General features: G+C 41.1%; 1 protein-coding gene across 1 annotated transcript; it reads right to left on the minus strand.

The window, feature by feature from the left end:
* Positions 1–15593: 15593 nt before the first annotated feature.
* Positions 15594–17982, minus strand: irx3a (iroquois homeobox 3a). The gene is made up of 2 exons (XM_061877215.1): positions 17501–17982; positions 15594–17419 (listed from the first exon to the last, which is right to left on the minus strand). Exons 1-2 carry the CDS (start codon positions 17717–17719, stop codon positions 16397–16399), a joined length of 1242 nt encoding a protein of 413 aa, XP_061733199.1. The 5' UTR covers positions 17720–17982; the 3' UTR covers positions 15594–16396.
* Between the last annotated feature and the right edge of the window lie 2384 nt (positions 17983–20366).

The raw sequence follows: 20366 nt of genomic DNA on the forward strand, positions 1-20366 counted from the left end.
TTTCTCTATTCTTTATTTATTTTAAATTGCCTTTCAAATGTCTATTCTTGGTGTTGGATTTTATCAAATAAATTTCCCCCAAAAATGCGATTTATACTCCAGTGCGACTAATACATGTTTTTTTCCTTCTTTATTATGCATTTTCGGCGGGTGCGATTTATATTCCAGAGCGATTTATAATCTGGAAAATATGGTACTATGATTATGTAGTGTTTTAAATTTTGAAAAAAATCATACTATGACCCCTTTAATGCACCTTGTAATCCGATGCGCCTTTTGTATGAAAATAGACTTCAATAGACACGCTCGTCGGCAGTGCGCCTTTTAATCCGGTGCGCCTTATAGTCAGAAAAATACAGTAACTTGCAAATATCAATAAAATAGCCACAGCCCAACCAGTCTACATCACCTTTGTAGACTTGGAGAAGGCATTCGATCGTGTACCCCGGGAAGTCCTGTGAGGAGTGCTCAGAGAGTATGGGGTAACGGACTGTCTTATTGTGGCGGTCCGCTCCCTGTACCATCAGTGTCAGAGCTTGGTCCGCATTGCTGGCAGTAAGTCGGACCCGTTTCCAATGAGGGTTGGACTGCGCCAAGTCTGCCCTTTGTCACCGATTCTGTTCATAACTTTTATGGACAGAGTTTCTAGGCGCAGTCAGGGCGTTAAGGGGTATCTGGTTTGGTGTGAAACGACTGGGATGAGAATCAGCACCTCCAAATCCGAGTCCATGGTTCTCGCCCGTAAAAGTGTGGACTGCCATCTCCGGGTTGGGGAGGAGATCTTGCCCCAAGTGGAGGAGTTCAAGTACTTCGGAGTCTTGTTCACAAGTGAAGGAAGAGTGGATCGTGAGATCGACAGGCGGATCGGTGCGGCGTCTTCAGTAATGCTGACGCTGTATCGATCCATTGTGGTGAAGAAGGAGCTGAGCCGGAAAGCAAAGCTCTCAATTTACCGGTCGATCTACGTTCCCATCCTCACCTATGGTCATGAGCTTTGGGTCATGACCGAAAGGATAAGATCACGGTTACAAGCGTCTGAAATGAGTTTCCTCCGCCGGGTGGCGGTGCGCTCCCTTAGAGATAGGGTGAGAAGCTCTGTCATCCGGGAGGAACTCCAAGTAAAGCCGCTGCTCCTCCACATCGAGAGGAGCCAGATGAGGTGGTTCGGGCATCTGGTCAGGATGCCACCCGAACGCCTCCCTCGGGAGGCGTTTCGGGCACGTCCGACCGGTAGGAGGCCACTGGGAAGACCCAGGACACGTTGGGAAGACTATGTCTCCCGGCTGGCCTGGGAACGCCTCGGGATCCCCCGGGAAGAGCTGGACGAAGTGGCTGGGGGGAGGGAAGTCTGGGCATCCCTGCTTAGGCTGCTAACCCCGCGACCCTACCTCGGATAAGCGAAAAAAGATGGATGGATGGATAGCCACAAGATATTTATGTAAACAATATGTTGACAATAAGCACACAGTGGTTCATTTTTTCTTTCTAAAACAACATTAAAAAATGGATAACGGTACACTGCTGAGATTTTAATCTTAGTAAAGGCAGACCTTTGTTGCCAGTCAGGTGCAGGTGTGCCGAATGAAGTGTATGATCCTGCTCTGCCATGCAAACAGCGCTCTTTCTTGCTCAAATCCCAGTTAAAGTAGAAAAATTCAGCCGCTGTCTGCGGTGCAATGCAGACGATTTACTCTCAGGCATGAGTGTTTGCAGAGACTATTGGTGGCACTGAAGGGGGATCAATAGGAGGGTTTACACCTTAGACACAGGCAGACATCATCATTACGCCGCAAAGCCCCCCTCACCTGCTCTTATCGACTTCCCCTCTTGGCCCTCGGCGTGCGTGCCGTGATGTCACCTCACACGTGGGTACGTCTGGTTTGTAGCAGCAAAGCATGCACAAGTGTCTGGGTCATGGTGTAATGCAGCCAGGCAAGAATAGTCTCCTATCAGCGCCATCCGCGTTTGAATGAATCACTGCTTCATTGCAACATCAGGCGTGATGATAAGTTGCCGCGTCCACTGATTCTAGAAGCTACTGTTGTTTCGTAGATAAGGCGAGCGCTGCAACCCCGGGTGGCCTCAACGACTTCCTGTAGACACTTTTACTCTGGTTCACAAGAACAATCATTAGCCAGTCAAGATGTTTGGATACACATTCCTGTCCCCTGTACTACTTCCTCAAACACACTTACACTCTTGCCTAATTGTATACGTGTGGAAAAGTGTCAAATATGGGTAAACATCCATATAGCAACGAATCATTTTTGTAAAGCAGTTGGCTGAAATTAATGTATCCCATGGAGAACCATGAAGTACACTGCAAAAATTGAAAACTAAGTAGGATTAAATATCTCAAATGAGGGTTATATTTTACTTGTTTTCTGTCTGATAAGATAATTCTTCTTACCAAGCAGATTTTATGTCGGAGTGTTCTACTTCTTTTAAGGGTTTTGGCCCTAAAAGATCTCACTAAGATATTACAACTTGTTGCTGAGATTTTATGACCTACCGTATTTTTCGGAGTATAAGTCGGACTTGCCGAAAATGCATAATAAAGAAGGAAAAAAAACATATATAAGTCGCACTGGAGTATAAGTCACATTTTTTGGGGAAATTTATTTGATAAAACCCGACCCCAAGAATAGACATTTGAAAGGCAATTTAAAATAAATAAAGAATAGTTAGCCCTGGCTAACTTGTCAGTAAGAGGATATACGGGCTTATTGTTCTTCCACCATAGAAGTGGGTCAAAATCTAGTTTTTAATGCAGTGCAGCAACCCCTTGCGACCCCGGACGGGACAAGCGGTAGGAAATGGATGGATGGATGGATGGTGTTAAATCTTCTGCTATAAAACCTTTGTTATTGCTTCAGCCCTGCCTGACTCCCCTAGGAGAGGCTGCTTGAATGTGGTACCGTTACACCCCTAATATTTGAGTAAATTATATTAATGACTGCAGGGTTGCATCCAAAGTTTGTGCCAATAAAATGACCAATTACACTTTTGTGTAGGTTCGAGTAGAGGTTCGCATACAGGATTTCTAACCGGTAGGAAGGACATGTTGTTGTTTTTTTGTATTTAATGGGATTTGAATAAAGCAGAAATCTGACTTAGAAAAGTAGGTATGCATGTTTTTGTCCCATAATTGTAAATCAAAACACTTTTCCCCTCTACAGAAAATATCAAAAATATAAATAATTTGTTCCAGATTCAAGCTATTGCAGTTAATGAACAGTACAGACTATGAAGTTCATTGCATCTTCAAATCCTTTAATTATTTTACTCAAAAATGTATCGTTGTGGTTGCAATCAGGGGGAAAATATTAAGATTTCAATTAATGTAATTTACTAATTTGTAAATACAATTTACCATGAATTAATACACATTCTGATTAAATTATTTTGAGGGACACGAAATCCCCCTGACTATTTTCCAAATTGTGCAGTGGAATAAATCACTATAAAAAAGATTTGTTGAGGGATTTCAAGGATTATACGCCTGTCCCGTTCTCACACATATCGAACTATCTTGTGCTCCAGACTTAAGTCTATGCCACAAAACAGACGAAAACTTGGAAAAGCATGGCGGTTTCCAACTTCTTTGTGTGTGGCTGGGTTGAGGAAATTCGTATCAAGACTCTCCAAAATAAATATGCATCGGTTTTGCTCGGATAAGGTTGCATTTCATGATTTGTATACACGCCGTATACACCCATTATTTTGTTGTTGTTGAGTAGTATGTTTTTCCATGTCTTCATCAAAATATAGTTATAGATCAACATTGTGTATGTTCTGAAAAATTCATTAATGATTGCTGCTTTTGGAAAAAAGCTGTACTAATTAAGGTTTTGCTCACATTTGCTTTCTTTTAATTAGACACACCAAATTGGGACATTATGGAACACTCATAGCAAAAATGTGTTAAGATTTTAAGATAATACTTGAATGGGAAATACTCATTGTAGAAAGTATATCAAACAAACCTTTAAAGGGTAATTGCACTTTTTGGGGAAATTTGCCTATTCTTCACAACATTATCAGAAACATGACAACGGATGTATTTTTTTTTTTGTATGGATTCTAAGTCAAAAATAAAAGTCCGTTCAGAGTGGATCCAATGGGAGGTTCTCTATTCCCACCATTAAACCCAATAAATTGCCATTCAAAAACTTCCAACGATTCTTCATTTACATTTTGTGACTTGAATATTAACCAAGTATTAATGATATTATTATAAGCGCTAACGCAGACAAATTATTTATTTGATTTTGTTTAGTTATTGTGCATTAGACACTTTATTTTGTTAAAAAAAAAGGACCATATTTTCTGAACTGTAGAACGCACCAGTATATAAGCCGCATCCACTACATTTGTAAAGAAAAACAATATTAATCCATATATTAGCCTGCACTTTAAATTGTTAAAAGATATTGTAAAATGAGTTATCTACACATAAATATTTTTAAATTCTTATTTACACACCATTAAATGTTTCCAATTGGTGTAACACGGCAGTAAAACGGCTGAATAAACAAAATAGAAGTCATCATCATGAACCCACTAGCTGCGGAAGCGAGCGCTCCAATCAGCTAAACCGACTCAATAACTCCACGGTGACGTTTTGGTGAATTTACTGAGGAATTTGTGAAACTTAAACAATACAAAAAGAATGTTATTGTCGGTTAATAATACTAACGCAGACACTCGTATGCGTGTTATTGCTCACAATGCTAGCTTCAATACATTACAATAGCACCTACAAATATGCATGAAAACACTTCAACAGACATCACACATGGGATGGTTTGGTACGTATAAACATCCATCCATCCATTTTCTACCGCATATTCCCTTGGGGGTCGCGGGGGGCGCTGGTGCCTATCTCAGCTACAATCGGGCGGAAGGCGGGATACACCCTGGACAAGTCGCCACCTCATCGCAGTAAGTATAAACAGTTGAAGTTATATTGTAAAACTTACAAACGCTTGAAGTGATGACTGGAGAATCCATACGAGTAAAAACGCTATGGACGGTTTTACTTCCGGTTCAAGGCCTTTAACAGGAAGGACACTTTCAACCAGCAACACCTGCAGTGAGCGACGTCGTCCGAAACATGGTGCAATAGCACAACAAACACACACCATTTTAGTGTCTCTGCTTGTGTTTTATAAAAATTATTAGACACAAAACATTATGGCCGTAAGCGAAGAAAAAATCCATGAATTAGCCACGCCGTTTTATAAGCCACAAGGTTCAAAGTAGGGGCGCACGGTCCGGAATTTTCGGTATGTATATTTCAATACCACAAATGTATTGCATTATATCAGGGGTCGGCAACCCAAAATGTTGAAAGAGCCATATTGGGCCAAAAATACAAAAACAAATCGGTCTGGAGCCGCAAAAAATTAAAAGCCATATCACATACAGATAGTGTGTCATGAGATATAAATTGAATTATGAAGACTTGAAGGAAACTAATTGAGCTCAAATATAGCTTCAAATGACGCGTAGTAATGCAATATGTACATATAGCTAGCCTAAATAGCATGTTGGAATAGATTAGCTTGCAGTCATGCAGTGACCAAATATGTCTGATTAGCACACTCCACATAAGTCAATAACATCAACAAAACTCACTCATTCATGCACAACGTTAAAACTTTGGTGGACAAAATGAGACAGAAAAAGAAGTGGCATAAATCACGTCTTAGAAAGTCGGAGAAAGTTATACATGTAAACAAACTAGGGTGAGTTCAAGGATCGCCAAAATTAGTAGGACAAAACGGCGCTCGCCAAATACTCGAATCAGTGAAGCATGTTTAATATAAACAGTGTGCTTTATAGCAATTAGGGAGGTTTGTGTCATGTTTGTCCTCCTACAGAAACCAAATTAAAACAAAAAATATGTTTTTTCCCCCTCATCATTTCCATTTTTCATATATTTTTGAAAAAGCTCCAGAGAGCCACTAGGGCGGCGCTAAAGAGCCGCGGGTTGCCGACCCCTGCATTATATGATTTACAACAATACTAGCAAACTCTAGGTTTGATTAGATAAGCTTTATAAAAACGTGTTATTGTGTTTGCTATATTTATTTCTGTAATCAGATCAGGAATCGAAATTGGATCACTGGCCAAAAATGTTGATTGGGACATACCTAGTTATTTTTTTTATTTTTTTTTTTAAACAGAAGAACAACATATACTCTGTAAAGTGAGCAATGTTTTGTCTATATGTGGAGAGACTCACCTCCCGAGCAGAGACATTGCTCATTCATCACGAGCATTAATTCAAAATCCAAACAAACCAACGGTGTCCATTGTTGGCCGTGCCCCGCACCTCCCCCTGCAATGCCCTCGTTTACATGAGCATTATTCGAGAGAGGAAGAAGACTCTGGTGAATAAAGTCTATTAATCACTACTGGAGGAGTCGGTTCATTGGTTCACCCTCTCGCAAGGGTCTCCAATCAATCAAAGGGGCTGCTAATGTATTCATGAGACATGTAAGGCAGCACTTGTTTGACAGTGTTCCCGAGCAGGAAGAATTCATTAAGTTCCCTCCACCAGTTAGCCAATCATGGAAAGTCATGATGAGCGAACAACAACGTTGTCCGATTCAAAGGATGGTTGGAGTCTGAACAAATATTATAAACCTGCAAAAATATGTCCCCTCATTAACATGGATGGGCGAAAAGCTGAGGAGTCGGCATTTTTCAGAGGCCCGGGTAATGTCGTACAAGGCCTCCGCTGTGTCGGCCCGTGTCGGGATACATCACTCCCTCGCGATCCTCTCGGAGACCGGAGAAAATGTGTCTTATTAGTTGACACCGGGCGGCGAAATTCCGAGCTACACCGCCGATTTATGTACAAAGCTGAGAAAGCGCAGGGACGACGGTTTGGCGGGCCCCTGACAGTGACGTGCAAGATGGGCGGGGACTTCAACCACACAGATGTTGAGGCCAGGGATTATTTTTAGGAATAGGAAAATTAAGGCGATGGCTCTATGTATAAATACACAGTGTTGGCGTGAGGAATTTTCAAAATGGGGTCCCAGGGACCCCATCAAGTCATAAAAATTGTGTCCCACGGTACATTTTTGGGGTCCCACTTTTTGTAACCGTTTTGAAAACAAATGTATGCATTATACTTTTATATCTCACATTCTATATTTTTTTTTTCCAAAAAGGTTGTCATAAACGTTACTTACCGTATTTTTCGGATTATAAATCGCACCGGCCAAAAATGCATAATAAAGAAGGAAAAAAACATATATAAGTCGCACTGGAGTATAAGTCGCAATTTTTGGGGGAAATTTATTTGATAAAATCCAACACCAAGAATAGACATTTGAAAGGCAATTTAAAATAAATGAATAATAGTGAACAACAGGCTGAATAAGTGTACGTTATATGACGCATAAATAACCAACTGAGAAGGTGCCTGGTATGTTAACTTAACATATTATGGTAAGAGTCATTCAAATAACTAAAACATCTAGAACATGCTATACGTTTACCAAACAATCTGTCACTCCTAATCGATAAATCCGATGAAATCTTCTTCTTCGATGTCGCTTCTAAACAACTCTGCCAACTCCAAAGGTATGCGCCGCTTCCTCTTGTCGTTTTCTGCTGCATATTTCACTACGTCCAGCTTGTAATCTGCAGTACATGATTTCCTTTTCGGTGCCATTTTTGCTCAGCCCTTCTCCGTTTTTATAAGTTACCGCCAACGATGAAATGATACATTTTAATAGCTACGGCAGTAGCATATAGCATATAGCAGTTAGCATCCCATGACCCACAATGCACTTCTGCCATGACCCTCCCCTGCCGAATTCTTATTGGTTGACGTGTATGTGACTATTGCTGACATTTTCTTCGTCTCTTCCGCGAATGAGATAAATAATATTATTTGATATTTTACATCCATCCATCCATCCATCATCTTCCGCTTATCCGAGGTCGGGTCGCGGGGGCAACAGCCTAAGCAGGGAAACCCAGACTTCCCTCTCCCCAGCCACTTCGTCTAGCTCTTCCCGGGGGATCCCGAGGCGTTCCCAGGCCAGCCGGGAGACATAGTCTTCCCAACGTGTCCTGGGTCTTCCCCGTGGCCTCCTACCGGTTGGACGTGCCCTAAACACCTCCCTAGGGAGGCGTTCGGGTGGCATCCTGACCAGATGCCCGAACCACCTCATCTGGCTCCTCTCGATGTGGAGGAGCAGCGGCTTTACTTTGAGTCCCTCCCGGATGGCAGAGCTTCTCACCCTATCTCTAAGGGAGAGCCCCGCCACACGGCGGAGGAAACTCATTTCGGCCGCTTGTACCCGTGATCTTATCCTTTCCGTCATGACCCAAAGCTCATGACCATAGGTGAGGATTGGAACGTAGATCGACCGGTAAATTGAGAGCTTTGCCTTCCGGCTCAGCTCCTTCTTCACCACAACTGATATTTTACAGTAATGTGTTAATAATTTCACACATAAGTCGCTCCGGAATATATGTCGCACCTCTGGCCAAACTATGAAAAATATGGTAATTCGTTAAAAAAATTATACAAAAAAAAAAATTTTTTATGCAAATGCCATTGTATTCAATTATAAACATTCATTCACTTTCTCAATTCCTTCATGGATTTAAACTTTACCGCTGCAGGTGCTTTTTTCCATATTTTTATTTAATAAGTTATTGGTGTATTTATTTCAGTATAAATGTGTAAACCGTTTTTTGCTTCGGTCATGAAATGATGATAATGGTGTGCCAGGTCGTACATACATATGACAAATTTAATTGATTATTGTCACCTGTATGCAGATCATCAGTTTTTTAAAAACCGCCACATCCACACTTTCATGGCAAACGTAGAATTTTGCAAGTTAGTTTCACTGTCATTTAATACAATGGCACTCAATGCCCCGAGCATTTCATCTCTGGCTTCTTGATGGCCATACGCTGTGTGTTCCCCTTTAAGAATGGCGGTATGTGGGGTGAGAGATGTGTCTAAGTGAGCGGGCAAGTTAGGAGAGGGAGTGCTAGCATGTTCAGGAGTGTTAATAACATGGTGGATGTCCGCTTGACTTTATGGAAAACATAAATAGAGTTCTAACAAATGGACGGCCTCGTCATTCCGACCAAAGAGCGGAAGTGTAGGGACCCACTGCCGGACAAAATAGAGGGTGTTACCCCCGACAATACAGGGTACTCCTCGACCACGGTCTGGGAGCCGACAGCAGGAAATGTTTCTTGGTGCCTAGTGAGGCTGGATCTTTGAAAATCAGTGCACCCGGTCATGAAGGTGTTCTTTTTATTAGCCCGTTTACATGGTGTGCAAAACGTCTTCCCATCTTCATAAGAGAGCCATGAATTGATTAACGTGGACCCCGACTTAAACAAGTTGAAAAACTTATTTGGGTGTTACCATTTAGTGGTCATTTCTACAGAATATGTACTGTACTGTGCAATCTACTAATAAAAGTTTCAATCAATCAAGCCATTTGCTGAAAAGTGGCTCCTGAAGCCTGAAGCCACTTTTCATCGCTTCTTGGGTTTATTGCTCGCCATGACGAAAACGATAACACGCGGGAGTCATAATGACGGAAATGCAGTATTTGTGATCGATAAAACTTTCGGTGAATCAAAATGTAAGAAATCGTACCGGAAAGTTCATTACTTTAAAGTCGACCAATAATAACGCAATAAACTTGTTTTCTTTTATCGATGTTTTTATTTCTGTCTGTATTGTGTAGTTATAATTATATGCTTTTACTTGTAATTGTATTGAGTTTGTGGACCCCAGGAAGACTAGTGGGTTGTTGTGGCAACCAGCTAATGGGGATCCTTGATAAAAATCTAATCAAATCAAACGGGGACGGAAATTTGACTCGGCAAATATAGACAAAATAAAACTCCGGCGAAAAGCGATAACCGATTAAAAAAAAAAAAGTAAACTGGATTCTAGACCCGGAGAAGGCAGGGTCTGTAGAAAAAAAATAAAAACATCTCTGTCCCGCGGACACGAGGACTTCTAGAAATGCGCGTCCTTTCTGATTTCAATGCGTAAAAAGACAAAAAAAGTGCATTAATGCCAACAGTGTGTACATACACAGCCATTTTTTTTCTCATATTGGAGCGTCAAAAACATACCAGAGCTAAAGGTGGCGCTATAGCTTTGGATCTATTTCATCCAATCAAAAGCTAACTTATTCAACTCCACAATAACAACGGTGGTGAATTCACAAAAAATTGCTAATATAAGTGTATACTGACACTTGACTGTAAAGGGAATTAAAAACATATATAAAGTAAATTAAAGTGGAAAAAAAAATGTATAAAAACTTTTTGAGTATGTATGTACCAGGGTGTACCCCGCCTTCCGCCCGATTGTAGCTGAGATAGGCGCCAGCGCCCCCCGCGACCCCGAAAGGGAATAAGCGGTAGAAAATGGATGGATGGATGTACCTGCGGCGATTTTCTTTAAAAAGGCTCAAAAATGTATCTATACATTTAAAAGAAATTTGTTTTTATTATTTAATATTATTATTTATTTTTTTCCACCGTATTTTCAACTTTTGCTGCTTTTTGTACAAGGTACTTATTTTTTCAAGTCTTTACAGACTTTTAGTGATTTGTTTTAATTAAAAACAACTAAAAGGGAAAAGCGGTAGGAAATGGATGGATGGATGATAGATACTTGATATAAAATAAATAGATATTCAGTTAACAGGATAACACAAAGTGATATGGAAGAAGCCAATCAATTTTGCTAAGTTGTTAACTTTAACTTAACTTAAGATTTCAGGTAAATATGTGTTTAAAGAAACGTAATTTCACCCCCACTATTTTAATGGTACTGCCCACCTGAAATGAACCAGGAAAAAAATACTGTAAAACATGAACCAATTTGTTACTTGGTGCTTTTTCTTTGGCTTTTTTTCCCCTACCACCAATGAAGGACACCAAATAAGTGGCAAACAACAGTAGAATTGACAAGGTGATGACAACACAATCAAACTTTCTTGCAATACATTAAAAACAATATTATCAAACGATCACAATATTTAATCACAACTAACAGCATTTTGTCCATACCTAACTCATACTTAATTGCGATTAAATATGTTTTTTTTTTTTTTTTTTTTTTTTAAGTAAACCTTAATAAAATGCAATATGGGGCTGGCCAATGTGTTTGATTTGTGCAAATGTTTATTTTGCATTATGTTTTTTACAACTGCATCTGTCTCTCAGATAAATCTTAACTGACATTGCTTAACATGATAAGTAATGAATAATTCCGCTGGTGTTAAAAATAATGTTCAAAATATAAAACATTCTCATACATTTTAATCCATCCATCTGTTTTCTACCGCACCTGTTCAAGAAGTCGCATTAGTGGTAAGAAGCATTTTATTTATCATCGGTGAGCTTCCGAATAAAAAAGTTATTAAAAGGAATAAGATACTTATCATGTGAAGATCTGTCACTTCATTTCTGTTTGTGCTTCTTTGTTTTGTATTTACTTCCCATCTGTGCTCTTATTTTGTTTCCATTTCCTGCTTGTCCCGCTGAGCGCTGTGCTTTTTTCCCCATATCCTGCTGTTGATTGGCAGCCGGTCCACGCCTGCTGCCAATCAGCATGTTTCTATTTATGCTTGTCTTGCGCGCTCCTCAGGGCTCGAAGATTGACTATTGTTTAAAACTGTACATGCAAGACTGCTTCATTCTCTCCTGTTGATGATATTAAAAGCATCTTACCTGCTCTTCGCTCTCCTGGTTCCTGCATCTTGGGGTCGCTACTACTGCTGCCATGCGAGTTTGTGACATATTATACTCTATAAATGTTGGTCTTACTTAAAAATGCAGAGATTTAGTTGTATTCAGTGTTAAAAAAACATTATATGGCTCTCACGGAAATACCTTTGTAAATATTTGGCTCAAAATGGCTCTCTCAGCCTAAAACAATCCCGACCCCGAAAATAAGAGGTAAAACAAAGAAAGCAAAGCAAACCAAATAAAAGCCTTTATTTCAGTTTTTAATGTTGTTGTTTTTCGTTGTTATCACAGTTTGAGTGTTGCATCCACCCTCCGAGTCACAATGATACCACCCAGAGTTGCCACCCTAGATTTAGGCCCCACCAAATGAATGTATTATTTGTTTACTATTTTCTTGGGCCCCAGTCAGATACGATCCCTTAGAATTATTATCACTTTGCCCCCACTCGCGGTGCCCCCTGACCCCGTCCATCCGTCATGACCCTTAGGACGTAGACCACTCACAGACCGAAAACCCACCTAGAGGTGCCACCCCCAGATTTAGGCCCCACCAAATGAATGTATTATTTGTTTACTATTTTCTTGGGCCCCAGTCAGATATGATCCCTTAAAATTATTATCACTTTTCCCCCACTCGTGGTGCCCCCTGACCCCGTCCTCCAATATGACCCTTACGACATAGACCACTCACAGACCGAAAAACCACCCAGAGGTGCCACCCCTAGATTTAGGCCCCACCAAATGAATGTATTATTTGTTTACTATTTTCTTGGGCCCCAGTCAGATATGATCCCTTAGAATTATAATCACTTTTTTTCCCCCCTCGCGGCGCCCCCTGACCCCGTCGATCCGTCATGACCCTTAGGATGTAGACCACTCACAGACCGAAAAACCACCCAGAGGTGCCATCCCTAGATTTAGGCCCCACCAAATGAATGTATTATTTGTTTACTATTTTCTTGGGCCCCAGTCAGATACGATCCCTTAGAATTATTATCACTTTGCCCCCACTCGCGGTGCCCCCTGACCCCGTTCATCCGTCATGACCCTTAGCTCGTAGACCACTCACAGACCGAAAAACACTAAGACTCCCACTAAGACCTCTCTGATGCCGGCATCTATCGTTTTCTTTCAAGAATTAGGACAAACTTCCACTTCACAGCGAGGGGGGAAAAGTTAGCAGCGCTGAGCCCGTTTTATCGAGGCGAGCGCACGTAAATCCCTTTTTGCCGATGCTTTGTCCCGAGGACCGAGTGAAAAAGAGGCCGTGCTCGGCTTCAAAGCTGCATTTCCATAATTGCCCTGTAACTCGGGCCTGTCTGGAGGATCTTAAAGAGGAGCTGAGAAAAGCACAATCTTTCAGCTGGGTGAACAGCAAAAGAGTTCACCCCCGCCCTTCTCCAGAACGCCCTTGCCTCCGGCCTGTGGGCCCTAAGTCGCCGCCCCCTTTTTTCCTCCACTTGTTGCCTTTTGGATTTGCCCCCTGAAAGAATTTTTTTCCTCTATCCTGCATCGACAAAAGCCATGAAATCAGCGCCCTCCTTTTTTTGGGGGGGGGGTGGGGGGGGAGATGTCACTCACTCCTGGGGCGTTTTGTCCCCGTCGTGGGCCCCGCGGGCGGCGGTTCTCTACCATCCACACTTTCCCTTTCGCTCTCAACCACTCTTCTCTTGTGGTCCTTTTTTTTTTTTTTTTGGCTTGTAAGGCTACATGGAGGTTTGTGTTCCTACGGCCCTTCTCCGGGCCGGGCCGGGGGCGGTGGACAGTGGCTCATAAAAGGATTAGTTTGGCGCACAAAGACAGCGGGCCGCGTCTAAAGCCTGACTGGGGCCACAAAGGAGGTGACATTTGTGGGTCTCTAGAAGGAGAAGGGGGTGTCTTGACAGAAGGGGTGGATGAGGTGAAAGCACAAGGCTGACCCTCTTTATTTGGAGCAGCCTCTTCTTCCATGGGGGCACCTCTATGCCACCCACCCGCCCCCCCTTTCCAAAGGGTTGCCCTGGGTGTTTATTTACTCCAAGCTCATTCACACACGGGGCCCTCTGATGGCTCCATCGGACTCCTCCCCCGCCCCCCTTGCAGGGCCCTTTTGCTTTTTTTTCTGAAGCTGCCATCCAGTCGGATCAATGAACACTTTGGGCCCGAAAAAGACAGATTAGATTTCCCTTTAATGATTCTATCTCCTGACGGGGCAACCCACCCTTAGCACCCCCCGCCACCTCACTTCAAACCAGAATTGGATCCTTTTTTTTTTTTTGCTGTATGTTTTCTGAGGGTCCAGTTGAAGACAGTCCCAGAAGATCCACTTGTAAGGGTAGCTGGTACCCCCCACCCTCTGGTGGCCCCCACAGCTGGTGCATTCTACTTGTCAAATCACAACATTTTTTTGGTTTCATTCCTATTTTCACTCAAAAAAATGTTTTATCCTTTCTTGGTGTTTTTTCTCATGTGATCTTGTAAACATTCCACTCTCCACTTGTATTTATTTTCATGATTTTAATGCCCGATATGATGTCAGCCATTACATTTCCAACATAAGGACAAGAACAAGAACACAAGGAACAGGGGCTTCAATCAGCTGATGATGGATTTATGAATATTCATTATGCTCTGAGATGATAATTGATTGGACAAGCGCCCCCTCCCCCCTTTTTTTTCAACTCAATATTGAAAACATGCACTTTTACACACTGAAATGACTTTTATTTTGTGTTTAAAATTAGATACAGAAACGGAGAGTGTAAATTGTTTGGTTTCCCAAGCAGTTTTGTGAAAAATAATGAATTTGTATGTATAAGAATAATCATCTTTACCTTTAATCATATATTGTGAATTAATTTGCATTATAGCAAAACATTTTATACTACTTATGTTGAGCTTCTTAAAAAAAAAAAAAAAAAAAATCATCACTTTTTATATTTTTAAGTTCTCTGTTATTTTGATTGACCGAGTGGTTTTCTCAAAACGGGATATCTATGTTTTTATTTTTATTTTTAAAGAAATACATTTTTGCTAGGAGTTTTTCATTTAGTTGACTAAAAAAAAAAATCCTCCAAAAACATGTATGTTATGCTCTTAAAACGAAAGTCTCTCTGACATGTTATGAATTATTATGATAATATTTTTGGGGGGGACCCATCCATCCATCCATTTTTCTACCGCTTATTCCCTTTCGGGGTCGCGGGGGCGCTGGCGCCTATCTCTGTTATTTTTTATTTTATTTTTTTTACATGTTTTTTTTTCTCTAACGTCACAATATTTAACCCAACACAAAATGACATTCCTTAAATCTATTTTGCCCAATTTTAATAGAAATAATACATTAGGTCAAAGTATTGAAAAGAAAGTGTGAAGAAAAGTGTGTGTGTTTGTGTGTGTGTGTGTGTAGTTGCAAAACTGTGCATGTGCAGCGGACTGTAGAGGGAGCTCCAACACCAAGTTTTTTTTTGTTTTTTTGTATCCCACTTGCATGCAAATCCAGGCTCATTTTAGTATTGCATGAAGGCAAACAATATATAAATAATTTTGTTTATACTTGTGATGGATTAAAATTGCATATAGCGTCATTTTAATTATAGTGTGTGTGAGTGTATGATGTGTGTGTGTGGTGAAAATGTGAGCAAGAGTTGCACTACAAGGATAAAAATCAATCTTTAAGAGTCAATCACAGTCCCTTTATGGGCTATTTCCAAATTAAATGAAAATGCATAGTTTCCCATACGAATAATCCCTTATTTGTATTTAAATGTACATATTTGCGCTGAATTATTTTATTATAAAAACCCTCCATGGCAAAAACAAAACACCAACAATTAAGCAACGTCTTAAAGTTGCAGCAATTCATTTATTATTAGCCAAAAATATAGACTTTTCTTGTACAATTTGGTTCACAAGTATGTACATATTCTTAACTTTATATACAAAAAAAAATCCATCGACAAATTACAAATAAAAGTAAAACGGAAAAAGAAAAGGACTACTCACATACATTATTACATTAGCAAGTTTTACATAAGGACATGCTTACAATGTAGCTATACACAGATGGCATTATTATTTATTTTACATTCCATTTTCATATCGGAGAGGGGGGGAATAAAACTATAAAAAAAAGTGAAGAGCCAAAACACAGCAAAAAGTGACAATTGCGTTTGTAAAGAATAAAAAAGTGGGTTTGCAGAGAGAAAAAGTGCACACTGCTGGAATTAAAAAAAATACATTTTTGAACCAGCCAAAGGCACTAAACTCTAAATAATTATTGATTACTGCAGCCTATTTTTATTATTATTATTACAGCCTATCAGTGCATTGGACTGTTGCTTCTTGTAAACAATACTATTAATAATAATAATAAACGTAGAGAACGGTGCACGGAAATATATAAAAAAATGAACTAAGGGACATTATTAATATTATTACTATTATAATAATTCATATTTTAAATGCTTTCTGGTCTCATTCACACACAGACACACACACACACACACACACCAAACGCACACACACATAATGTTTCATGCGTGTGTGGCCTACAGAGGAAATAATCCAAAAAATAAAAAGGAGAGAGTAAAATAGAAAATGAAAGTCTTCTTTTTTTTTTTTTTTTTTTTTTTTTGGAGGGTTCTTCTCAGTGTCGAGGGCCAGTACCTGTGACCGCCGAGTCCGCACCGGCCTTGTCCTCTACTGTCCGGCCGCCTGCGTACAGGGCCAGGCCGCTCGCCTGCTGGCTGAGTCCCTGCAGGTAGTGGTGGTTGGAGTTGAGCAGGGCCAGGTGGTGCGCCGAGAAGGCCCGGCTCGTCCAAGTCTGGATCTTCCCCACGGGACACGACGACAGCGAGAGTCTGTGCGGGGCCGCGAGAGCCGCCGCCGAGGCCGCGGGGTTACCGCCGCTCATCTGCGGGGACTTGCGCGGGTTGTCCGGGGCCGCGGCCGTCTCCGCCAGGGACCAGATTTTGGGTTTCTGCACCGGGGCTTGGTTGCTCTCCGAGGGCGGGGAGCTGGCGGACACCGCGTTGAGTTTGTCCGCTTTGAGCTCCAACGGGGAGCCGCGGTGGTGGTGGTGGTGGTGGTGGTGGAGGAGGTGATGATGGTGCTCCTTGCCTTGCACCGCCTTAAGAAACCTCTGCTCGGGTAAATCCTCATAGCCCTCCGAACCCTCCGAGTCACTCCTCGCGTCCAATTTGAGTTCCGAATGCAGGTCGTCCATGTCGTCCTTGCCGCTCTCGATATTCTCCGTGTCGATGTTCTCCAGGTCGATCTCCTCCTCGTCCTCCCGCTTGTCGCCCTCCTCCTCGCCTTCGTGGTCGCTGGGGTAGACGTTGCCCTCCTCGTCGGTGCGGTTCCGCGGCGCCCACGTCATCTTGTTCTCCTTCTTCAGCCTCCGGCGGGCGTTGGCGAACCAGGTGGAGACCTGGGTGAGGGTCATCTTGGTGATGATGGCCAGCATGATCTTCTCGCCCTTGGTGGGGTAGGGGTTCTTGCGGTGCTCGCTGAGCCAGGCCTTCAGGGTGCTGGTGCTCTCCCGGGTGGCGTTCTTGGGTCGCGAGGGGTCGCCGAACTGGTACTGGCCGTACGGGTAGAACGCCGGGTGGTGGTGCGCGAAGCCGGCGTGCTGCACCCCGGGACCGTCCTTCAGCTCGTACTGGGCGCCCTGCAACGCATTTTTTTTTTTCAATTAGTCATTTTTCAAAGTTTGACACAAAGTTCAAAAAGTGATCCAAAAATGACTTACCAGCTGGTTAAAAATGGAAATGTCGTTGGAGTAGGGCAGGAAGGCTCCGTAGCCCTGGGCGGGCGCGGCGAACGGGGCTCCGTACATGGACGACAGCACGTTGGAGAGCGCGCCCGAGGGACTCAGCTCCGCGGCGGCCCGCGCGTTGCCGGCCATCCCCTGGCGCTCCGGAGGGTACACGGGCCGGATGTACTGGTAGCCCAGCTGCGAGAACGGCATGGCGGCTTCGGGGCGGCAGGAGAGCGAGAAAAGGCGAGCGAAGCGGGAGAAGAAGCAGGAATATCCACTTTTTTTTTTCTTCTTCCTCTCCCGGCGTTAGAGTGTGCAAAGCATGAGGGCGAGGAGGAAAAGTCAAAAAAAGGAGGAAGAGTTTGTAGTTCCAGTGGAAATGATCCGCTCTCCTCTTCTTCGTCGTGCCTATTGATCTGCATGGACTAAGGTCAGGTCCTTACAGATTGCTTTAGATTATTGGGACTCTCTTGCTCAGATTGACATTTCTAGTCCTTCACAAGCCCCGCCCCTTTCTCTAATCTCACTCCCTCTCTTTCTCTCTCCTCCCTCCTTGACGTCCTGTTTCAAGCGCATTTTTCTTTCATTTTTCTATTTATACCGCGTCCGCGCCACCATATTATTATGCATTTTGTCCACAATTGCACAATATAGCCTCTCTTAATAATGTTCTTCAATGGGCCACGACTTCTAATAATCTTCACTTTCTTTAAAAAATCATATATTGAAATGCATTTTAAAAAAAGAAGAAGAAATAATAAATACACACACACACACACACACACATATATATATATATATATATATATATATATATAATTTATTTTGTTCTCTTATTTTTTTAAATGCATCTGGGTCCATAAAACATCATATACCCAAATATATAAAAAAAAAAGAAGAGAGAAAATATATGTATGTATGTATATATACATATATATATATATATATATATATATATATATATATATATATATATATATATATATATGTATATATATGTATATACATATGTATGTATATGTATATTATTTTTCTCTCTTCTTTTTTCTTTTTTAAATATTTTTCAAAGAAAAATATATATATATATTTCTTTTAAAAAAAAAGAAAAACATATATATATATATATATATATATATGACAAATGCATGTATCAAATGTATGTTGTCATTTTATAATAATCAAAAACATTTAATACGAAAAAAACACTTATCTGGAGACTTAATCAACTTTCTTGTTTTTTTAATAATAAATGATAACAAAAAAAATTAAAACGTGTGTACATGTAACTTTCTTGCACGTTTGTGTTTTTAATTAATGATAAAATGCATTTGTATTTTTTTAAACAACTACAGAAACGATTTGTATATAATTACAATGTATGTTCTTTGTGAAAAAATAAAAAGGTTATAATAACAAAAAAAGGAATTATTAAATACCTACAATGATAAAAAAAAAAAAATAGTTCAATAATATATTGTGAGTTTGTGAAACCCGTTGAAGCACTCCAGATTAATGGGGAACGGCACTCTTTTCTTTTTCACAATTCTTGTGTGAGACAGGCGCACATGTTTTTTTCTTTCTTTTTTTATGCATTCTAACTCGTAAATACAGGTTAGCAAAAGTCAGCTAACAATGGAGCTCATGGGAGTCTCTCCATGGGCCCATAAAGTCCACTATAAAAATATTCAAAAACCGAATAAATTACGCCGGTTTTCCTTTCCTTACCTCACATTATATAATGTGTATATGTACATTGATAATCACAATATATGTTCTGCAGGAAAAAAAATACAACGCACTAGTACACAAGCACATAAATAATAAAAAAAAATTCATTCTATAAATTATACTATAATTATACTTTTTAAACTCTTTAAATTACATACATAAATGTAATTATAATTAATTAGTGTCTCCCTCCCAGACACACCTTTCATTGATTAACACCGCATAACAAACTGACATTTATCTCACTCTGCTAAAATTTTACATGCATTTTTTTTTTCAAGTCGAGACGCCTATGAAAGACTTAAAGACATGAAAAGCAGGCTCGGTGATGATTATTACACTGCCGGAGCTGAAAAGTGTTACTAAGCCATAAACAACCTAAGTGGATTGGGGTGTGTATTGGGAGGCGCGTGGATTTCAACCCGCGCTTTTATAATAATAATATTATTAATACAAACTATATCCCCGCTTTTGTCAAAACGTGTCAATAAGACGATTAAAAAAAAAAAAAAAGAACACGCTGGTCATAAATTACAATTCCTCGAAGCAATATAGAAAAGTGTGTCACTTTTCTCCTGCGGCGTGTTAACCCCCCGCAGTGTTAAATCTTACTACATGGTTATTGTTATTATTATTATTATTATCACTTCTAACATTGAAACTCATCAAGTATTTTCCACGAAGTCCACTTGTAATATTTGATAATCTTCTTTAGTTATCATTGTCCTGCTATCATTTCGTCTTCTCTCTTTAGAGTGTGTGTGTGTGTGTGTGTGTGTGTGTGTGTGCGTGTGTGTGTGTGTGTGTGTGTGTCTCTGTGCGTGTGTGTGCGTGCGCACCATGCAAGCCGGATTACGGGGTTATTAATTACAGCTGGCTTGCTTGCTTGGTACCACCCGACCGGAATGGTAATCACATAACATAGCAGGTCGATGGCACGTACGCGCGCTTTACATGTGCACGCGCGAAAAGGGGGCGGGTGGGTGGGAGCGAGTGTGAAAGAGGGCGGGGCCTTGCGTGACATGCGAGTGTTGGTGTTAGGTGTGGGGGGGGAAGCCAAGCCAAGTGGCGGGGTGTCTGGCTGCTTGTGTCCGCTAAGCAGCGCTCAGAGGCCGGATGGGCATGCGTC

This window comes from Nerophis ophidion, linkage group LG02 (genome assembly GCF_033978795.1).
Source record: "Nerophis ophidion isolate RoL-2023_Sa linkage group LG02, RoL_Noph_v1.0, whole genome shotgun sequence".
Lineage (NCBI taxonomy): Eukaryota > Metazoa > Chordata > Actinopteri > Syngnathiformes > Syngnathidae > Nerophis > Nerophis ophidion.